At 38.6% G+C, this 24,357-nt stretch overlaps 1 protein-coding gene across 19 annotated transcripts in view; it reads right to left on the reverse strand.

The window, feature by feature from the left end:
• The window catches only part of ppp1r12a (protein phosphatase 1, regulatory subunit 12A), a 92,437-nt gene that overhangs the window by 34,345 nt on the left and 33,735 nt on the right, over nt 1-24,357 (reverse strand). For 15 of the 19 annotated variants that reach the window (XM_052120453.1, XM_052120451.1, XM_052120457.1 and 12 more), the window contains exons 2-9: nt 18,820-18,950; nt 12,012-12,130; nt 3,920-4,079; nt 2,814-2,958; nt 2,601-2,675; nt 2,402-2,493; nt 933-1,090; nt 729-853 (exon numbers count right to left, since the gene is read on the reverse strand). In XM_052120453.1, the coding sequence (XP_051976413.1) occupies nt 729-853; nt 933-1,090; nt 2,402-2,493; nt 2,601-2,675; nt 2,814-2,958; nt 3,920-4,079; nt 12,012-12,130; nt 18,820-18,950 (1,005 nt within the window). The remainder of the gene's footprint in view (nt 1-728; nt 854-932; nt 1,091-2,401; nt 2,494-2,600; nt 2,676-2,813; nt 2,959-3,919; nt 4,080-12,011; nt 12,131-18,819; nt 18,951-24,357) is intronic. The other 4 variants (XM_052120454.1, XM_052120452.1, XM_052120446.1 and 1 more) reach the window with 1 other exon arrangement.

The following is a 24,357-nucleotide window of genomic DNA, read 5'->3' on the forward strand; positions in this document are numbered from 1 at the left end:
GAGAAATCGTAATAAGTTAAGTCTACACATATAATGACCATAGCATTGGATAAAGCCAAGTTCAAATAACTGAAAGATTTAACCTAAATTATATATATACACATATATATATTACAAAAAAAGTAATCATAAACTGAACTGCTAGATTAAATGTTCAATTTTATACAGTGTCTTTAAATGCGATGTTATTAAATCATAACAAAACAAAATAGCAGCAATCCCCCCATTACTCAGCAGAGGGCAGCAATCGCATGTTAAAGAGGCGTGAAGGATATTTTCACTCCTGCCTAGCTGTGTGTGCAGTGCCAGTAACCATTGCACACGGAAATTCCCGAAAAAGAACACAGTTGACTTTTGCATTTCATCAAACGTCTGAGCTGATGATATGTCTAGTAAAGTTCAATTTTTTTTGCTACGTTGTAAAATGATGCTACACATTACAATTCTTGTTCACCTTGAAACACTAACATCACCTTTACATTCATTCTGAAAAAGTTGCATGTGCAACATTTTCTCGCTTACTGAAACATGCTCCGAACCATCACATATGCATGCATTGCATAGAGCATATTTCTACAATGACGCAAATGTAAAAACATCTTTGAATGAATGATTTCTCCAAGGAGAACCCTTGCTGTGTTCTGAAATGTGAAACACGGAGACACTCCAATGCACAGAGGCAGGGTGGATGGGATGTTGGACAGCATTTTTAAGGGATGAAAGCATACCTTTTTGGTAGGTGAGGTGGGGGTGGTCACCTGGTTGGTTGGGGTAGTCGGAGACAAGATGGTGATACTAGCAGGCATGGGTGTGGGGTTGGAATTGCTTGTCGGAACAGAAGACTTGGTTTTGTCTGAAAAAAGAGTGTTAAGTAAATAAAACGTACGTATTTGAGCAAACGTGTGTCTTAGATATTTCGTACGGGTACGCACCTGCTTCGTTTTCGGACTCAGAGTCCTCCTCCTCCTCTTCCTCACTAGAGCAGCTGGACTCATCTTTCTTTCCCTCGCCCTCTTCCTCATCCACCTTCTCTGGCTCCAGAGTTTCGATTCGTGGGGCAGTCTTTGGCTCCAGCAGAAGTGTTTCTTTACTATAAAAAAACGCAAACAACCGTTATCCAATTGGGATGCTCCGATCAGGATCTTTATTTTTTTAAGTTGATCTTTAAGTCAGAAATATCTTACTGCAATATTAAGTCTTTTTTTAAATTCAAAAGTGAGGATTCTTTTCTACATAATCACTAAAAGGTTCATTATGGTATAAATGTTAAGCTACATGTGCACTTCATGTTCCTATATGTTTACTTTGCTGTACGATGACTGTACGATGTGATCATAGCCAAGAATTTGGTTCCAATTGCAACAATTGACAGCATTGACTAGGTGTTTTATCCAGTAGCAGGTTTCAACCACCACGCAAACCACGCAATTGCGTTCCCCGCCCTGATAGGAAAGTTCCACAAAAACTGCTTGAGGTGGAAACTGCTCTAGTGTGTTGAGGGCCGCCATGCCTTGTATGTTTTCTGTTACACTACCATTATGAATGTTGCCTACAATGCTTAGCCTACAGAAAATACAGCCTTGTGCAAAATGTTGAACAGTACACTACATTCACCAGGAGCTATATTCTGATGTTGCAGAGTAAATAAGACAGAAATATATTATTATTGTACACAAATATATAAAAAAATATATGAAGGTAAGTACAGTAAACATGTTTTATGTTCTTGGCTACAATGGCTGATATGATGAATTTTAAAATATGAAATTATATGTTATTTTTTAAGCAAAGTTTTCTGGAATGGGGAGCCAGGTTGGTCAGTTGCTTGGGACCTTAGAAATCGTAAACCTGCCCCAGGTTTTATCACATCTGTCCATCGTAGCAGTCGCACTGCTGCGAAATCTCTGCAACCCAACATTTCTGACACTGCCAGAAATTTGTCAGAGGCAAGACTCATCACAAAGAAAATCGGCAGTCTGTGAACATGTCGCACTATAAATAAAAATCAAAGAATGCTGATTTTTCTCAACGACAAGAGAACCACAACAAAAACCACATACGAATGTAGTCAAAAACGCATATGACAGAAGCCTGGGTAGATTAGCGTGTTTTGACGAAGAGGCAACTGAGACTTGTCCAACAAGTCCCTCCTTCCTTCCCTCCCTCCCTCAGACCCGGGCAAATTGTCCAGTTGACTAATTGAATCCCTTATTGGCAGCCCTGGCTGAGAGACCCTGAGAAGTGGTCACAGGAGACACATTTAGCGATCAGGTATAAACAGCAACATGTCTCGTCTGACCACATGGTCACTCGAGACACATCTCAATACCAGGTGTAAATGGGGTCTAAGTGAATCAATCACGTCAAGATGGTTTCCTTCCAGTAAGCAGTATTTATTTACCTCTTCAGTGGTTTCACAGATTGATTATTGTCTCCAGTGGTAGTAGTTTCTATCAAAGGAGACTTCTTAACATCCTTCTTGTCACTTAGAAGCTGAAACAAACAAAACATACAATTATTACTTTTAAACAAAGCTTTTCCTCAAATTCTGAATGAAAACAATCAGATGCCAAACTTAAGCATTTTAAAAGAGAGATTACCAGATTCTGTTTCTTTTGCAGCTCTTCTAAATAGCCCAAGATATCTTCATCAGCTACATCAAACGCCGTCTGACCCTGAAAACCAAAATACAACCTTGTTAGCATTCGAATTCAACTTCCAATTACATTCGTAATTGTATTTCAATCTCTTAAATGGTACTAAATCTAATTTAGCAAGCCTACTCAGCAGCAAGTCACAAAAATAATCCATACCACTTTATTGACGATGTCCATATCACACAGATTCTCTACAAGTATCCGGCAAGCATCTTCTTTGCCCCAGTGTGCAGCAGCATGGAACGGACTCCAGCCGTCATAGTCTTTAATATTTACATCATACCCTGCTTGGATTAAAAGCCTGCAAACAGTCAGAGCAAAAGAATTAGCATGACGAGATTAGACAAATCTGGGTTTTTTGGATTTTGGTGCCGCAATTGAAGCTTGGCCTTGTTTGCCAATGGGCCCTATTATAAGTTTATTGCTTTTCCATTGCCTCAAAGGCATGTCATGAATACCAACAGCACCTCAAAATGTAGGCGTTGGTAGGCGCACATAAAAATACGCATTAGATAGCAGGTTTTCAGTTTTACGGTTCATCCAATACAATCCTGTTGTGGTGTAGTGGCTTATGGAGCAGTTGTCCCAGACTTTAAAAGGTATCGTAAACAGAGACACAACTAGGCTGGCTAAATCTTACCATCCTGAGTAGTGTTTGTTCAACAGCTCATGATAATCTACTCTAATGGACACAGATAAACAGGTTTGTTTCAATGATAAACAGGTAAACACTTTGCCTCGCCCTGTGTACAAGGACGTAGCCAATCAAACTGAAGGCATTTTTGCATCCATCTGCACTGTTTTTTCTAGGCAAGCGTGCTAAACGGATGTCCTTGACCTCTACGCGGCATCATGCTGTTTTTAGTTCTTTTTTTCTCCAGTGTCTCATGCAGGAGCGCCGAATTTTTAAGATGTCATGTCATGTTAAAAAGAACTTGAACTACTAAAACATGTCTCAATACACTAGCTTTATTGCACAAGAACGCATTCGGTTTGAATGGCCCCTTAGAGTTCAAAAACAGTTTAAAATTAAATAGATATGGGATAGGCTGAGGAAAATTTGAAAGCCTCTAGACCTGGAGTACAAACACAGATCAAGGCAACTGAAAGTTTAAGTTTCAATTGTTTTCACCAGCTACTAAGTCACTTATTAGCAAAAGAATAAAGACAAATACTATTATAGATGAACAACCAGTGGAAAGCAATGGAATCCCTTGAGGGCGGCAATATGCCACCTTAACCCTTAAAGAACAAGAACTTACTTTAAAACCTCAGTGTACCCCTTGGCTGCAGCGACGTGAAGTGCAGTACCCCCAGATTTGGCGTGCCGGACGTCGTTGATCTGGCCGCTGTTAAGCCACTGTCGCGCATCTCGTAGCATGATCCTTTCCTCCTCTTTCCTGGCTGCCTCGATATCAATGCCTGGAGTAAGACAAGAGGGAGGGGCGGATCCTTAGGATTAGTGCATATCTTTGATCTACCATTCTTAACCCGTTCTCAATTCTCAATGAATATCTTCTATTACACAAAAAGTTCAAAATTCTGAACAGCTCATTTTACAACGTTCAGCTCCAATTAAAAGTGATCACTAAATTGAATTTCTATTAGGCTGCAAGGAAACCAATATTGGTAGAAATAACAGCAGACACAAATATCATATATCTCTTTAACAAGCCGCACAATGAGGTATAATTCAAGTCCATGGCAAAAAATAGCTTCTGAAAGGTCTTAAAACAGCTGGACAGCATCATAGAGAACACTAGATGGGGTCACTGAGAATGTGTACTTCCAGAACTTTATGCTCACTTCAAAAAAATATTTTATGCATACTTGAAATCTTTTATTGTTCTCCAAACACAACAGTAAACCAGTCCATACTGGAAGACTGCCAAATGGGTCACTGTGACTCTATTCTGTGCATATACCCTGACATTTACATAGGCATGTAGAGACATGACAGAATTAAGCTAGAACAGGTATTAACAATAGAAACTTTAGACTATGTAACTTTGGAGAGAGCGACCACATGCCACCAAATGCTTAGCAACATTGTCATTGAACAGAGAAAACAGTAGGACATAGGGTTCACGGATGAGTGACAAACAAAAACCATATCACTGCTTTCAGAAAACACTTAATTTAGTTTTTGTCCAAGAAAGCAGCAAAAAGCAGATTATCTGATATAGTTAACACAGATTTTGTAAGTTTGTTCAACAATGGTTGCCAGAAACTAGATCGACAAGAAGTTAATTGATGAGAAATATATAACCGACAGAACCCGGACATTTAATTTTATCAGCATAAAAGGAGGCATCCATCTCAGATTACAAAGCACGAGGCTCATGCCATGTCCCTTATATGGATAAAGGGGCCAACTGAATGGCTGGCAGGTGCGGCCGCTGGGGGAAGTGAGTGGGACATGATTAAAATGACAGATTCTGATCAGTTTAGCTGAAGAGAGGAGGCTTGACTATGACAAGAGAGCTGGATGTGAGCCAGGGGCAGGAAAAGACAGGCCATGGGACAAAGATCTGGTGGCTCTGAAGGAATTCCTGTCCAAATTCCTTGACAGAGCAGCGCTTGTGTATCTACTAAAGTCCAATCGTGGGAAGAAATTAAAACTCAAAAACATGAACGTGGTCTTGCAGTTCTGTAAGCAAATCCAACATGTTAAAAGACCTTCTGATCTAAAGGGGTGATTTTTACAGATATTCACATATTCTGATTCTTAGACTAGGGCCAGGGCAGGGTAGTGTCATGTAGCCAGACTTTTGACAGCAGCATAAAGTGTGGCCTATACTACAGATAATTCTGTCCAACCGCCTACTTGTGAGAGACAGTATGTCCGTCAGATAAAGTGACAGACCACAGTTTTTGTTTTGTTTTTACGTGCTGTTCAGGGGTGGATTTATCTAAAATAGATAGCACCACAATAATAAACTGCCTTAGAAATGGCGCAGGAATCGATGAAAAGTGAAAACGGACAAAATGCCAGGAAATGGCAACTGAGGCTGATACTAAGGTTAAGGGCCAAAGCATACTTTGGTTTTCGCCCTTCCTATAGATGTTGCGCATGGTGCATGGTGCATTTGCACACATTTTGTCACGCGTACACCACGTATGCACTGTCTGCGTGCAGGCCAATATTACCAGACACATTTCCTGAAAGTTGACTGCTTATGTGCCTGCCGTTGACTGTACTAAATGTATCGTAAAGCAGTCATAGTTAGGGCAATATGATTAGGACAAAAAAACTGCCATTTAAAAAAGAATATAAACAAATTACGATATGATTGTTTAAATAAAAAATTTAAAAAAGGCTCTCTTTTTGTTTAAAATTACACACTAATGCGGGCCTTTATTTTGGCAGTTGCTTTTAATTTGGTGGTAGGATATTCTGGCTTTTAAGGAAGAGTTGACAGGGGCCTTTTAATGCCAAGAAATGCTTTTATCCACTCTCTGCAAAACCCTGGTGTTATGAGGTTATTTTACATTTGGATAGTAACTTTTAGCAGCAATGCATATTTGGAATTACACAAATGTGCATTAAATGAATCCAGAGTAAATTGTCACACGGTCAGTACATTAGTCTCATGCATGCTCTCAGTTTGTGTAACACTACAGACAACAGCACTACGGCATATACTGTACAGTAAGCGCAGTAAGCAGCACATGCAGACTATTTATTTAACCACATTGCAGCCTTTGCTTTTTGTTAATTGCACTAGTATGTATGCCTGAGCCTTTAGGTTGCTGAGCAACTGCAAATAAAGAGTGCATGAATGTCACGTTTCTCGAGACTTTGTGCAAAACAAGGGTTACTATTTAGACCAACTGTCTAAATCTGGATCTTTTTATTGTCATGACAAAGAATGGACCTTCTGCCATCGACGGTGATCTTCATGAATTGCTGTCTTTTGTTTTCAGTACAGAGCGTAAGCCTTAGAGGATTCTTAGTCTCAGCTGAGGACATTCAGTCCCAACACCACAACACGCTCCAAGAGAACTATGCGTTTGCTGCAATTCGTGAGTCTCGCAGATCTGCTTGTAAGCATCAATTAGCTATTTATTTGGCTGTGCTGACTGGAGCACCATCATTCAGCAGCAATTTAAGACAAAAGGTTAAGGATATACTGCCTCTACTCGCCCTTGGGATGCAAATTTTTCACAATGTTGAGCATGTAGCGATGTCACCAGTGGCTCTGCTGATTCAACACAGCCAAGGGAGGAAAAAACAGCTTTGCTTTGTCTTTTCTTAATAGGTTTCAGTGCATTGTGTAACAGATAGCTGATGAGCATCATGGCTCCTTTTTACTCACCTAAAAGACTAAGCAGTCCCATGGATGTGCGTAACAAGCAAAAACAGGTAGAACAAGAGTGTCTGGAGAATATGTTGCTTCTATAAAATCAAGAGAAGAATTTATCTTCTCAAGAGGACTAAAAAGTAGAATACACTTGCAGGAAGTTTATCCTTGAAGACCTTACTTTAGGTCAATCCTCGAGAAGTGTTCTTTTATACAAGGTATATTAATCCTCTCCCAACCTAAAAATCAGATTTCAGACAGATTACGTCACCGCCTGTGATGGATTTAGCGAGTCTGACATCTGACTTTCCAAACAACAAGTGCTGGAAAATGTTGGCAGGGGGAGGGAAAGAGGTACCATAATCACTTGATTTCAGAAGAGCTGAGCAACGGCAAACGCGTGCTTAACGAGTTTAACCACATGACTAAAGTCTCGTTCAAAAGAGAAAAGGAGACAGGGAGTGGGGAAAAAAGATAATCACATTAGGAGAAGTAGAGGGCGTTATACAACACTCACCGTTATGTAATGCCATCTCTGAACTTTCAGAATAGAGCCGTATCTTATATTGCGATACATTGAGAAAAGCTTCATCAATGCAACACTGGAACATTGAAGTATGTCCAGCATAGCAGAAGCCTCCTTGATCAGTTTGTATTTTTGTCCATTTCAGCTGTTCAAGTATTGAGGTTCACTAGCAACTTGACTTCTGAAGTCCCGAATCTGAGCAGGCAACATGCAATGCATGTAGTCCTCCATGTTGGAGGTCTGCTGGGTTTTGTGTCGATCATGCACAATGCCACCAACCTGAAGCGTGTCCTTCAACCCACAAACGAAAAGCTGACTGCTGTCAATGGCAAGGACATGCTGGATTCCCATGGGCGTGGGTTGAATTGTGCATGTTATATAACATGCTTTTAGAAATGGTGACATGGCAACAAACAACAGGTTAGAGAAATTATCAACAAATTTGTGCTGCATGCCAAGCCATTTGGAGTGAAGTGATAAAAAGATGGGCTCTGACAACCTGCATTCTGTTCCATTCGTTGTGCGGCATCTGGCTTCATGACGCACGCATGTTTGGCTCCTTACAGTGAATTCATGATATGCATTTCATAAGCTTGTGTGTTCTCTGGGAAAACATTTGTGTTAGTGACATGTTCTAAAAACTGTGCTTTGCTCTCAAGACTTGACTTTGCTACCAAGACGAGGCTCAGGTTTCTCCAGCTACTGTGGGCATACAGTTGGCCATAAAGTAGCAGCAAAGGCTACATCTAATGGAGGCCTATGATTGAAAGGCTAGACCAACAGCATTTGTGTGCATTGGTTGACCAATGGGGATTTCCTGATATTGCAGATTAACTTGGTCTTCAACAGCCATCTAGAACTTTTGTCTTGGAACTTGCTCAAATGTGTGGCAGAACACAGTTGGTTGATTCCCATAGAGCACAGGGGTTTTACACTTCCATCACTACACACCTTCGCACCCTTGCCTGAGCCAGTATCCATTATCTGCAGCTGATGCATCCTGGTGAATGGAGGAATCATATGCGGCCTTGGGCTGTTTGCACATATCGGTACAGGGCCTCTCAAGAATAACTAGCAGCAGGGTTCCATTTCATCATCTCAAGAATGGCAAAGGCCAAAAATAGAAAAAACCTTCCATCTAGTTTAGGATCACCACAATGCGCACCGGGTTAAATGGATCATATTTCTCCACTATGTAAGGGCTCCCCACTATAGTAGGTCACACTGTGTTGCTCTGTTGTCTCACTTAAATCCTTTTTGACTTTGTACATGCATGATATAACTTGGACATCAAGTACCCAGCCAGGCCAATGGGAAGGTTAGAGTGGACGCTGCAGAAAGGGCGTTGTGCATTGTGTTAGTGGTTGAGCATGGCTCAAACATTAATTCTGAGTCAGTGCACCTCTTGGAGTACTGCCAAGACTTGCAGCCAAATATGACTTGAGGACAAGGCAGCTGGGAAACTTGAGGCACAACACGAGTGGTGCGCAGTGGAAGTGAGAAGCAGTGTTTTGAAGATTGGAGCATCTGAGTTGTATATCAATCCAAGATTGTTTCATTATGAGGATTAACAGCCCAACTTGCAATTGTAGAAAGAATTTACCATGTATACAATTTTTAATGAGCCTATTAGCAGTCAGAATGGAAGAGATGAAATTGGAAATATCAGAAAGACAATTAAAAAAAATTATTGTACACACAAAATCTAATCAAAAATCACAAAGGTGGGTAATGTGTCTCTCTCTTCAGTCTTTCAAACAAGTAGGCAATTCAAAATTTCAAAGAATCATATCATCATACTTAAGGCCGATTTATACTGCATCAAACCTACATTGCAGGCTATGTGTAGCTACAATGTTTAAGCCTAGGCCATAGCCTGAATTGCACCTCTCCGAAAATGTAACCATGTGTTGCATCAATGCACACCACGACATCCGTGATTGGTTCGTTTTTAACCAGAGACCGCCCTCCAGTATGATAAAAAGATATCCAAGGTAGCGTTATTTTCTCCAAGAACATTCAAGATCTATGACAACATATTTGGGCGGGTTTCTTTTTTCAGGAGCATTTGATGTTGGGTCACATCTGCTGTTTTTATACAAGAGAAAACACAACAAAAAAACCTATTTAGCTAAAACTTATGAAATGTGCTTTTTTTCTCTGGGCCTTTACTACATATTTGATATGCGAGCGAAACAATAATCTGTGTATTCAACTTAAGATCTTTACAATCTGTATGATGCTTTTTGTTTGACAGAAGTGTAAGGTAAATAATCATATTTTAGAAGTTATGAAAATGCAACACTTCTAATCTGTCAGCAAATTGGTCAGGCCTCAAGCGAGTAGTAGAGGTTGAATGTTATATTGGTTTTGCTGATTAAGCGGCACCGATAACAGATTTCTGGAGATATCAGTTATCCCCAGTTATATCAGTTTTTCCCCCATTTCGTCCGGTGCTGGAGCGGCTGGGAAGGGTCCGCTGTGGTTATACAGTATGAGAGCGGCCTCTAGAGGAGAAATAAAAACTATAACTTCACTGATGCCTTGTGGCGTTTATTTTGACATGTGAAACCACACTCTGAATGTTTGTGGACAAGGCTGAGAGGATGCAAACATTAAAGCGAACCTCAAGCGGTTAGAACAACGTGACAAAAACACACACAAGTCCTACCATCTATTTGCATTAGTTTATATCAAGCTGGTCACATTTATGCATTCATTAGCCAGCTAAGTTGCATATTTAAAGCTAGTAATGTGAGGAAGCAAATTAATATCTTCATGCAGCCAAGAGAAACGTATAAACGCATCAGAAAAGCATCTGATTTCAATATAATTCTCATCCTCACTGTAATATGACTTCAGATCGATCACATTCTTGCGTAAAAAAGGCTAGACACAGCGCAACAAATACAGTTTAACAGAATGCTGGTGTCTCAATTTGCTTTTAAAGATCTTTTTAATTAGACACATCTAAAAAAACAGATGCTGAATAAACAAAAACAAGGGAAACAAAGACGTTCGTCTAGCGCGCATTTACATAGAAAAACAAATGGAAGTGTTCGGTGTGAACGGCCCCTTACAGTTGGAAGTCTTTGGCCTTTGCGTCTTGCTCTTATCGTGATTTGTAAAACTTGCGGTAAATGCACAGACCCAGCAGGAGTCTGACGCATGGGCGCAGAATGCAACATTGTTATTGTTTTTTTAACGTGAAAACATGGAAGTCGATGACAGCGCTCGGGAGAATTTCCAACCTTCCAAGAAGATAAAATCAGAAGTGTGGTCATATTTTGGATTTTAGAAGAATGCTGAGGGAAAATTAGTAGAAGATGGTAACTCTGTCTGCAGGGCTTGCCAGAGGAAAGTCGCTGCGAAAAGCAGCAACGCATCCAATCTGGAGACATATCTTCGTGACAACCATCCATCACTTTATAGTGTATGCAAGGTAAGTTAACTTTTGGCTCCATGTATGAGTTCGGGAAAGTAAATAGTTGGACAAAATATTTTATTTGGTTGAAATTATTTCTTATCTCACTTGTTAAAAACACAAGCTACAAAACAATCACCCAATACAAATACTGAAGTCATCAGATTTGATTTTCAATACAATCAATAACTAAAACAGAGAGGCAAGATGGCACCAGTTGTGTTTGTATGAAAGGAGAGAGTGTGAGACATGAAAGAAGCTGGAGTTTCAGGATGAGCGACCAGAATCAAGAATTTCAGAGAGCTATGTAATGACATGTTGTGTAGTTGTCACCCAACCAACATATTTTGATCATTTAAAATGTGTAAGTTGTTAATAATAATAATAATAATAATAATAATTATTATTATTATTATTATTATTATAATACTGCATTTGCTATTCCCTTGTTAACTAATTTTATTTGTTGTTAGTTGATTTTCAAATATAAAACCTGTTTAAATGATTTCAGTGTGCGTGTGTGTGTGTGTGTGTATGCATGCATGTATGCATGTATGTATATCAGTATTGGTAAAATCCATTATTGGTCGACCTCTTGCGAGTAGTTAATTATTAATAATATTATTTTTCTCCAGCACAGATCATCAAAGCATCAATTTCTTTTAATATATCTAGTGCCCAGACTTTCATGTTATTAATAAAAACATCTAAAGAACACTGCATTGGAGAAGAAACTAGATGCAAAATTATGGTGCTAACCCAGAGCAGAATTTCTTCTACCAGGTAGTGTAGGGCAGGAAACTTGAACACTCAGAGTGAAGTTGGAGCAGATTGATTACGGAATGCTTTTCGTGGCAATGGAAAATTGCTGTCACTCCAATCTGCTCAGATACCCAAATGAAAAACACATATTAGGCGATTACTTTTAAAATTCTGATTCTGACATGTCAGAAAGCAATGATCTCAGCTACAGCATGACATGGACATGACACTAAGCCTTGTGACCCTTGCCAAATCAGGTGTGTGACTGTCAGTAAAGACTGACCTGCCAGAGGTTTGAAGTGCCTGTGAAAATTAATATCAAGGGGAGGTAGCAGTACCTTGCCGGTTGATCTCGTTTTGCAGAAGCTCCTCCATGGCCTCCTCCTCTGCGATATCCAATGGCGTTTCTCCCTCACTGTTTACTACACTGACATTTGCACCTTTACTGATAAGATACCTGCAAAGACATGACAAGATGTTTAACAAAGACAACATGTGCAATTAGCAAGATCACTTAGAACTCTGAAATGAACTGACAAATGCTTGCACCACATCACACCTGAGGTTTTGGAAAGGAGTAAACCAGAACTAACAAAGAATCATGGAAGTGAGCTGAGATTTCATGAAGAATGGTGCTCTTGAATTGTGATTTTCATCTTAAATCCAACTACTAGATTTAAGATCCTATAGAAATTAGTTCCTATAGAAATAGTAGCAAATCTCCACCGGGTTTGCAAATACACATTCTGGTTGACACTTCCAAAAGCAGAACATCTTGAAAAACAATTAAAAACACAGGGATCAGACTGATGAAATACTTCTGAAATGTCGCTCCTCTGAAAATTTGCATATTCTATGAAACCAGTCATTCACCAAACTATAGGAATTTTGACAGTCCTTGGTTGCTCTAAGCGAGGGCTTTGCTGAGGTTATTTTGGATGCACTTGCGGTCGCAGTCAACTGTGACATCAGTTGGGTTAAACAGTACAGCCTAGCAGCGCAGAGCAATAGGGTTAGGAACCAAGAACAGGTTCTTGTTCAAAACGGTTCCATTCCTTAAAAAAATACCGGAATCGTATGATCTGTGTGACTTTTGGTTCCTTTAACGGTTCTCCAGAATGCAATTTTCTGCCGATGTGGCTGGAACACCTTCCTGAAATACTGATAGTTTTTCCAGTATAGTGAGATCCCAAAAGAACCATTCTAATGAGGCGGTTCTTTTTAATCTACAGTGCAATCTTATACTAATGTACAAGTTATGAATGTCCAACTCTAAATTAAATAAGAACTGTTGAAGTCTCACAAACCTGAATTACAACACTAGGCTACAAATCACAGTCTAAACTGTCTCTGGAACGGTTACTGTTTATTTAAGGCTGACCTTTGTCTCTATTAAATCAAGAAGTGCAGTTACTGACTGGTTCATATGACTATGTATAATTAAAGTTTTAAGACTAAGTACACAAGTTTTGTTGTAATAAGTGGAATTTTATAAAATAATAAATGAATTAATGAAATATGCCATCACATTTCCTGCTGGTTTAGATTTGTTTATTTAAAATGTAGTTAGGATCTATTATTGGATGGTATTTATGCTAAATAGTCAGCAAACACACCTTTTACAAGATTGGTTCAATCGGATTTGAGGAAATCAGAAAGGATCTCATTATTTGGTAACAGATAGCAGAGGGTAGTAAATGCAATAACAATTGCATTTCTAATTACTGGAATCATTACTAGAATCGTTAAGGAACCAGAATCATAAAATTCCTTATGATTCCCAACCCTTCAGAGCAATGAGTATAAAGCCCAAAGTATACTTCATTTTTTATGTGAACGCTTAGCGTCTGCATAGAGTTGAATGCTAGCCTTTGAAATCTACTTCATCTGATGGTGCGCACATAAACAGGTAGCAGGCACACTACAACAGCTACAAAGTATACTTTGGGCTTTACGGTGAATGTGTTATGGTTCTTATAGATATAGTTCCTATAGATATGGTTCTTCTGCTACACAATAGTAGCAACATTTTAAATGGCAAACCTTGATATAGTGCATCTGGAAAGTATTCACAGCGCTTCACTTTTTCCACATTTTGTTACGTTTCAGCCTTATTCCAAAATTGATAAAATTCATTATTTTCCACAAAATTCTACAAACAATACCCCATAATGACAATGTGAAAGAAGTTGGTTTGAAATCTTTGCATTTATTAAAAATAAAGAACGAAAAACAGCTGTGTATTCACAGCCTTTGCTCAATACTTTGTTGAAGCACCTTTGGCACCAATTACAGCCTCAAGTCTTTTTGTGTATGATGCTACAATGCTTGGCACACCTATTTTTGGGTAGATTCTCCCATTCTTCTTTGCAGGACCTCTAAAGCTCCATGAGGTTGGATGGGGTTGGAGGGAGTCTGGGCTCTGGCTGGGCCACTCAAGGACATTCACAGAGTTGTCCTGTAGCCACTCCTTTGTTTTCTTGGCTGTGTGCTTAGGGTCATTGTCCTGTTGGAAGAAGAACCTTCACCCCAGTCTGAGGTCCAGAGTGCTCTGGAGCAGATTTTCATGAAGGATGTCTCTGTACATTGCTGCATTCATCTTTCCCTCGATCCTGACTAGGCTCCCAGTTCCTGCTGCTGAAAAACATCCCCACAGCATGATGCTGCCACCACCATGCTTCACTTTAGGGATGGTATTGGCCAGATGATGAGCGGTGCCTGGTTTCCTCCAAACATTCCTTGCCATTCAGGCCAAAGAGTTTAATCTTAGTTTCATCAGACCAGAGAATTTTGTTTCTCATGGTCTGAGAGTCCTTCAGGTGCCTTTTGGCAAACTCCAGGTGGGCTGTCATGTGCCTTTTACTGAGGAGTGGCTTCCGTCTGGCCACTCTACCACACAGGCCTGATTGGTGGAGTGCTGCAGAGATGGTTGTTCTTCTGGAAGGTTCTCCTCTCTCCACAGAGAAACGCTGGAGCTCTGTCAGAGTGACCGGGTTCTTGGTCACCTCCCTAAGGCCCTTCTTCCCCGATCGCTCATTTTGGCCGGGCGGCCAGCTCTAGGAAGAGTCCCGGTGGTTCCAAACTTTTTCCATTTACTGATGATGGAGGCCACTGTGCTCATTGGGACCTTCAATGCTGCATAAATGTTTCTGTACCCTTCCCCAGATCTGTGCCTCGATACAATCTTATATCGAGGCACAATTCCTTGGTGTGTAGGGATGTTATTTTTTGTTTTTTATTTTTTATAAATTTGCAAAGATTTCAAACAAACTAACTTTCACATTGTCATTATGGGGTATTGTTTATAGAATAGAGAGGAAATTATATAGAGGAAAATAATGAATTTAATCCATTTTGGAATAAGGCTGAAACATAACAAAATGTGGAAAAAGTGAAGCGTTGTGAATACTTTCCGGATGCACTGTATGGGTTGATTACCTAACTTTTACTGTCATTTTACTGACCAGGGATCCAAACTTGCAATTGCACTGGCTGCAAATGCAACTAAAATCTACTTCCCTTAAGTAACACAAACTGAAACTTTAGTTATGTGGCATATGGATTCTTCTAAATTACAGCTTTAGAGTGCATGGCATCACATCCCTTCACGACAACACATGGCAGTGACGGCTGGTGAACAAGTGTGCTGCAAATGTTCCACACATTAAGTTGATCTGCTTACAATGCATTAGCATATAGTTACGGACTATTAAGAAGAATTGAATGCTTATCAGGTTCAATCGATATTAACCACTCTAATGACTCGTCAAACTTCCACTTCAATGCTGGCAATCATGCACAGTGTATCTGAAAAATGCTCTATATCGAGAAACTAATTCAATATGAACATTTTGATTTTGTAATTTAGCTCCTACATGTTTCATTACCTGTGATATTCCAGTACGCTTTAAAAAAATGACTTGCATTTTATCCAGGAAGTTTGACGTTACGATATGTGAATTACTTCACTTCTACATAAAAACCAAATGTTAAGGTCTATGCACTGCAAACCTTTTTGAATCAGCGGTGCTTTTTATGGTGAATGTTTTTTTTTTTCTTTACAAGCTGATGAAATGTCCTGACCAATAAAATATGAGCTTTGGATAGCATGTCAGAATCTGCTGCAGTTACCAAAACCAGTGCAACAGGTGGCGCAAAAGCACATAAAGCTGTTTTGACCACAGATACTAAACGCTGAAGGAACTCAAAGAAGAAATCCTGAACCAGCAGTGAGCTCATTAGCATCAAATGCCTTAAACCTGGAATATTTTTTTTCTCATATGGGTTCTCTTAAAATGTAAATGATATTGCTGCATCACTGCCTTGCATCCCCTTAAAATCTCTGATCTTATTGTTGTATTCGTAATGTATTCCACATTCCTGCAATTTTTTGCCTTTGCATTTATTATGATGAGAGTTTGCTTATATCTCTAAAAGAACATGAAGTATATTGCAGCGTTTTTTTCCTTTATAATAAACAACTTTAAAGATCTTAAGTGTTTTTCTGCCAAATATGAATAAAATTAATACTATTGCGGTGACACTACACAGTATGTCTTTGTATCATATTGCCTTTGTATACCAAAAAAGTGGCTCCACAAAATTAGCTGTGCAATTGTTAATAGTTTTTAACAGCTGTGTTGTCATTGGCAAGTATTAAAGTATCTCATAATGGATCAGACTGAAGATGGGTTTTGTTGGATGAGATCTGTTTTATTAGTTGCAATTTATAGACTATTGGAGCATTTAAATTTCATCAAGTTTAATTACTAACATGCAGGGTTTTGAGCAAATGTATAACACAAATGTGGCTAAAATGAAAATGTGCAAGCATGCCTCTAAAACAATTTCTTTTTTTTTTTTTTTTTTCGTCAAAATGGACAACATTCAGAATTACCATTTAATATTTAAACATTTGGAAAATAACAAAAAACTATGATTAACATAACCTCTAGTTCCAACCACTATACATTAGGATAAAACAAATGAAACATTTCGTCGTACATGGTGTGGAATTGGAATATAATTAATTTGTACATAAAAGCCTTGGGGCTCAAACATAAGCAATTTTAGGTGGTAACATAGAGAGAATGAAATGTTAATTTTAAGAAAAGCATTATGCTGCCCATGACATATGACTGCTTTGGGATAGTGGGCTGCAACCTACTATCTCATTTGTATAGTTGTAAATTTGTAAAGCTCCGCTATTAATTAAAAAGTCATTAGACATTCACCATTCATCCTACACTTCAACCAGAAACAATTGCTAATTCTAGGTTCTGGAAAAACTAGCCCTATAAACAGACACAAAACAGGTCAGAGTACTCACTTCATTCAGGACAAAGCAAGCCCGTTCCGTTTTACCATTTGCCCCATTTAAAAATCAGCTGATATTTTCAGCTCTAGAGAGCTGGGTTCCCTATGCAGATCTCAACCCACCAATACAGCTCATGTATGACATTCCATATTAAAACACCCACTTCATCAACACTAAAAGAGAATGATCGAAATCACTTCACAGCCGATAAGCAACAAAAGTAATGAACTCCAATCAAAGCATATGACTATGACAAAACCGATCACCACTGCACCCACGTCATAAACTACATGCAGATTACCAGGGACTTTAAGTCATCAAACTTTCATACAGGCAAATTCATCATCAATTTAAAGAATATGCTAATCGATTCTTTAGATAAAGAATGACAGTTCAAGAAAACTTGACTTCCTCAAACTAAGTTGCAGATCATTTGCACCCTAACTAAGAACTATGTAGCTGCTAATCCATCTCTAGTGTGAGAACTAGTGCCCAACCAATTTATCGGTCAGCCCATGTTAGCCTTTCACAGATATATCAGTATCGGCGTATGTTTTCCGATATACGCAGATATGAAAACTTTTTTTTTCAGAACATATAATGCAGAAAACAAAGCGTGGGTGATTTAGAGTTGGTGTCATAACATAGTTAACTCTGTAAACTCCATTGTTTACAGAGTTGAGCTGACTGGTGGTTCTGCAGACAGTGCAGAGTTAAGTGGTGTCTTCTCTGTAAGTTGCTAACTAATACATGACCTCATCATTTTCCCTTTTCAATATAACTAATTTCATGTTAACGCTGTCCCTGACAACCATGTCACTCATGTTTATCACATCTGTTTGCCAGCTATATTTTGTCAGTGCAGTCTGTAATGTAGCAGATTGAAAGGTAAACATCAGAGCATCAGTGCGGTGGTAGATTGAGTATGTTGAGTGTTCATTTCATGAAAAGTAAATAAACACTGTCCATTTTTTTACTCTCTGTGACAACGAGCTTATAGCCAACTAGCTAACCAGGTAGCTACTCTCATACCTTGTCAGCTGAGAGGAAGCTAATGTGTAAACATGTAATCACCAACCTGTTTTTTTCAGGCTTCGCAGTTTGGTACCCCCTTCAACTGAACAATTCAGTCATTGCATTTACAAAATTTTATATTTAAAAGTCTGGTTTTCCACCGGAATACAGTGCAATACCGCTGCTGCTGTTCATCTCTTGACTCGGCAGCAGCGAACCATGAGCTAACTGTTTGTGACTTTTGTTATACATTAACAGCTAAATATTGCTGATAATGTTTTGATAAGCAAGAAAACTATACTGTACTAAAATGTAGAGGTACTTGTACTTCACTGGAGTATTACCATGGCATTTTCTATTACTTTATACTTCTACTCCACTACATTTCAGAAGGAAATATTGTACTTTTTCCAATGTTGACCATGTATAATAATAATAATAATGTCATTATACTTAAGAAAGCAGCACTTTGAGTACCTTTTTATAGTCATTATTTCAAAATCGGTGCATAATTGACATAGAAATTTTTGTTTTCATTCCAGCTCAAACATGAACTATATCGGCCACCATATCAATAATCTGTGAATTTTCCTCCTCTACAATTGGTATCAGTCTCAAATTCCATATCGGTCAGGCTCTAGTGAGAACAGGGGTCACTTGGTTCTTTGTTACACACAGCTGGCAGAATGCCCTTCTGAATGGATTAATAACTAAAGAAAAAACCTGACAAACCACCAAGTGCTCAAATTTTTCAACATATACTTTGGCTGGACATCCTGAAAGTCATATTCTCCATTGAGCAAAATTGCACTTACTCAGCTATGTCGAGGTATCCACAGGAGGCGGCGGCATGAAGGGGAATCCAGCCCTCATTGTCAGGCTGGTTAATGCAGGCCCCGTGCTCCACCAGGAAGGTCACCATGTCCACATTGTCATCTATGCAGGCCTGAAAAGAAAGACGACAGGGGTTAGCATCTTAAATGTACCATTTAGTTGTAGTCTTCCACTGCAAAACCAATTTGACCCCACTACTAAAAAGCCAGTCCTGATCCTGTGAATGGTTCACGAACATTCTGCTTTCGAAAGACATGGGATTTACCAAGAGTAAGGACATAACTGTGGCATCTCAGATGCCAAACAGCAAACCGTTGTATTGTGGAAAACTGTTTTAACAGTGATCGAGGCTGTTTAAACCGTCAGGAGATTGCTGCTTGCGCTGGATCCGCACGAGCGTGAGTGCAACTTCAAAGTAAAAGTGCTTCACATGTGCTAAATGTCTTATTCTCTACACACTGTATGTACAATTGGTTGGATTCTGTAAATTTTTCGAAAATGTGATCGCTAATGTGGACATGCCATCCATGGTTGCTGGACTACTGTGTATACTGCCATTTCCTTCCTAATATATAAATTTCTTCATGTGCAAATAAATTACTAAAATTTGATGACTAAATAGAAATCAGAAGAAACTGCCATCTACCATTTAAAATACAATTAACTTTGTTAAAAAAAAAAAATCTTAAAAAAATGATAAGTTTTGTGTGAAATTAAAATAGTGCTAAATAAGAATTGATTTATTTTTATAGGAATTTTATGTTTTTTATGTACTATATTCAATTGTGTGATATATCTGCATTGTATCAGCCTATCGGCATCAGCCATTTTATATATATATATATATATATATAAAACATATCGGTCAACCACTCCAAAACAGCTTAATAGAATAGCAGTGTCACTGCCAAGACAATGTATGTTATTTTTGAGAACAACACATAGGACCAACCACACAGCTAATATGGATTCTTCGATCTACAACCAATTCAGAATCTATAAAAGTTTTTCAAAGACTTGTGTTTGTCCTGCAGCAAACTTATGCAACTGGTTGAGCCAACATTGCTGTGTCGGGCTGGATGGACCACTCAAACAAACAGGAATACTTTGAAAAAACAATTTTTCAGTGGAAACCTACACATTTATTACACGTCTATGCATATTAAGCTGGGATAACAATTATTTTAACACTGATAAAGTTACACACTTTAGATATAAAATATTCGCTTAGCACACTTAGCAAAATGTATATACAATGGCTGTCAAGGATTTGCAATAACCTAAAGCCTGACCTTCAAAAAATTGAAATAGATGAAAACAAACCTATACTGATGGAAAGACACTTTTTACCTAATGCATATAAACTGTCAGAGACAGTTTAAGGTCGTTGAGATTATGTTAACTGCCCAATTATCCAATATTCTGAGGGGCCCTTTCAGAAGACAATATCATCACCAGGCTCAGAAAACCTCACTTTAAACTCCAAACCTTGAGTCGTGTCCAAATATCCTTGGTTTGCCATGTGCTCCACTCTTGAACGCCTACCATTAAATCTCCTGGTCTTACTGCTGGTTGCTATGACAATACCATAGACAAATACAAACCAGCCTCACGTTCCGGGCATACGACTATCTGTTTGAAATCCTTGCCCAAATTTGGGCTGTATACAGAAGCGCAGTAGTAATGCATGGGCCTCTGTGTGCTTATCAAGGCCTTGTCTAGCTAGTGGTAGAAAAAAAAAAAACAGGAGAGTCCAAACAACTCGCCTGCAGTCTTTTAGAACACCTTTCACAGGTCAATTGTGGTTTCAGGACAACGCGTGATATTACACATTTCTCTAAGGGGATGTTTGGGGATGAACTTAAAATTGAAATTTATAGGGATTGGGAGTTTAACAATTATGTTTTCGATCATTGATACATTTTTGGAACAACTCTTAATACTTTTGAGGAAGAACCGTTTAGAATCAAAACGTCTTAAAAATTATCTTTACCCTAATCCAGGAGCAGGATTCATGAAAATTCCTCTAAATATTTTTCTTCTTATTTTATAACTTTAGACAAAAGTTAACAATTTGATAATTCCTGAAAAGACAATGTTCTTGCTATTTTTCTTTAACAGTCAACATTTATAATTACAAGGCTCAAAAATAAGCACTGCCCAATGGCCCCGGACTATTGTGAGAGAGATTCGGACCAATTGCTAGAACTGTTACTTGCCCGATTGGGCCAGTGCTGTACTTATAACGTTAGTGCAAGCAGACAACAATCAAGGGCACAAATATTACATGGAGTGAACATAGTATTCTTACTGAGCACTCGGAGACAAGCGAGCGCGATTATGTTGAGTGCACACATAATACTGGACATGGGGAGGCACAATCACAGAAGAACGTGAATACACCAAGCGTGATCTCCAAGAACTGCCCAACTCTGTTCTAAGTGTCTTTGCAGCATTTTTTTCAAAGGTGTTGAAAATTGCAGGGGAAGAAACCCACTTCATGAACTTCAGAACGGGATTGCACATTGAACACATTTTTTAAAGCCATGCATGATGGTAAATTATTTTTATTTTTTTTTGTGTTGGGGCCAGTGAAAATGTTTGTAGGGCGAGTAAAAATCTGAACCACTGGCCTGACCAGAAAATAAAATCTTTATCCTTGAGCTCTGATCAAGATATAAGGTATAACCAAGTGAAGAAAATACACTTACTGTATATTTAAGATACATTCTCTTAAAGCAAGTCTTATATGTTGTATGTTGCTTCTCAAGTAAATGTATCTTGTTTTAAGGATTTTTAGATGATTTTAAAATGGAAAAAACATTAAAAAAAAAAAAAAAACTTAAAACAATAGGATTTTATGGCAGTGAATTTTTTTACTGAACTAAGCTTAATAAAAAAAAAAACATAATTTAGAGGCCTTTTTAAATGATGATTTTGATCTCTTTATTGTTATTAAGCACATTTAATACATTGAATAAAAGGAATTTAAAGGGAAAATGTGCATTATAACTGAAATATAACCAAACTGATCATGGCTGACCAAGCAAAAATTGTAACATTTTGATATTTTGGAGACTTGAGACTTCTCAGTGAACCCAAATATGGACCAATGTCTCATTTTCAATGTCCCAGTTTCATTCTCTCCCAGAAAACATGTGTTCTAACCAACCCCCTTAAGGCAAGAAGCATTCCCTCTGCCCTTAAAACACACCATGTTTATTATAAGCCTAACCCAGCAGTTCCCACAGCCCAACAATGGAAATCCCTTAATGGCTGTAATTGTTCAGGCCTGACAGGTGTGAGAGGCAGTGACCACGTCAGGGAATTTGGAGCTGGACTTTAAGCTACAAGACAAGGGACCAAAAAAAGGGAAATTACTTGTGGAAGAAAAGAAACTCATAGAGGGACTTAAGACTAATTCAGAATAGAGCATCTAAAAGCCACATTGGAGTCGCTGAGCACTTGTGTGCAGTACAGGAAAGACAGCACAGCAAATTATTTTCCCAAAATGAGCAGACACAGGGCAAACTGTAAATAAGTTACAAGTAGTGATGCACTGACATTATTTTAGAGACCATGTATGAGTACAGTGCATCCCTACAAGCAAATAATCACATCTCCATTGAAATCAGATTTGCCAGAGATGGAGAGAAGCATCGATTAATAACAGAAACAAGGTGCAGCACCAAGGCCAAGTAAAAACAAATCTGCTCAAGAACAGTCTAGCACAAAAGAACATCCGCTAGAAAGTCTGTAAATATTTAATTGAGGTGTAGAATTGGAGAAAAAAAAGCAACATCTAATGAAAACGTGAATGATGCCCATGCTAATCTTGCACCAACAGTCCAACAACAAAGAGTTAAGGGTGGTTGCCAGGTTGTTTGCTAAGAAGTTTCTAAGGAGTTCTGTGGTTGCTAGGTGGCTGCTTATTGGCCCAAGTAAAAAGAGCACACCTCCTATTCTCTAACATTCTGATCCCTACATATATATTTAGCTTGGGTCCCTCTAATAAAGCAATGCAGGTTTTCTTTTTTCTTGATGCATAGTTCTCTTTCAAAAGGTATAAAGGTCTCTTAGAATAGTGCAGATGAGTTATGCACAAAGTTAAATTTTTGGGTCAGGGGTTCAAATTCCTAACCCTATGTAGGGCCTTTAGCAATAATGAAACTTACCTTAGCAGGCACTACTAATGATTTCAAGAAATGACTCATAACACCTTAGCCACAGTAGAAATCTGCTGCAAAAAAAGTAAATAAATTAACCATGGAACTACAGATATGACAGAGATTCAATTCACCCCAAAAGGACTCATGTAAAGGTTCCACACTGGACTAGTTAAGCTGCTCTTTAGAGCCAGAACAGAGTTTCAGAACACAAAAGCACAGGCTACAAATATCCAAACAGCTGCTGATTTGCCTTGTAATCAAAAATGTCAGTACCATGCCATGCAGGGTCAGGTCTGTGATGCACTGCTAAATATAGAGTTTCAGACATGCTTCAAAATGGCACAGGTCTTGTTTCGGTTTTACTCTTACAGCCTATGTTATGATGACAAATATGAGTAGTTTCGTTTCAACTTTTAGGCAAAGGTACAGCATCTTATTACTTGCAGAGACATACCTTGAAAGACTAGCAAAGTCCTTTAAAATGCAGAATTAAATCTACAGTCAAGCAAGAACAACAGAGAATTTATATACTGATAAATGGGAGTTTAATTCATGTCAGGATCAGTGTCCAACTTGGCTTGATCTATGCTTGATTCTGGTAAACCAAAATCAATGAGGTAGAAGGGTTAGCTATAGAAATAATCCAAGCAGACAATTCATATCAACATGGACCTTACTCAGTGTAGAAGCTATTTTCAATTTGACTTAAATGAAAATGAAGCTGTGGTACAGTCCATTCAATAGGTTATACTGTTGTGTACCTTGGTGTCCACCATTCAGCGGACAAAACATTGGGAATGCGTCTTCCTAAAAAATGTCTACTGTGGACAAAAGAAGATATAAGCCAATTGCTTTTTTAGCGACTAGCAACCCAAGACCTGAGCAAACTTTCCATCAGCCTGAGAGTAAGAGAACACAACGCACGGATTTCATATAAGGTGCTGTTCATGTTTATTTCTAAACATTACATTTTTCCTCAATGTCCTTGTGCCATAACATGCCCATTGAAGTCATTGGATTTGCAGTCTTCTCTGATGCAGCGTTAACTCTAGCGTGTAGGCACCTTTAAGCCCAAAAGTATATTTTGGTTTTGACGTGAATGCATAGCATCTGCATACAGTCGAACACTAGCCTTTCAAAGTATACTTCAGTTGACGGTGCACGCAGTCACAGGTGGTTGGAACATGTGAGCTATGACTAATACTGGAGTATTTCTCTTTAGAGTTTAGACCCATGAAGATGTCTCTATATCCTTCAGACTCGTTATACAAATGCTGGTATCTCCTGACATTTATGAACACTCATGATATGTACATCCACTTTTGTTGTTTCTAACTTTTTTTTCACCTT

This window comes from Xyrauchen texanus, chromosome 47 (assembly GCF_025860055.1).
Source record: "Xyrauchen texanus isolate HMW12.3.18 chromosome 47, RBS_HiC_50CHRs, whole genome shotgun sequence".
Lineage (NCBI taxonomy): Eukaryota > Metazoa > Chordata > Actinopteri > Cypriniformes > Catostomidae > Xyrauchen > Xyrauchen texanus.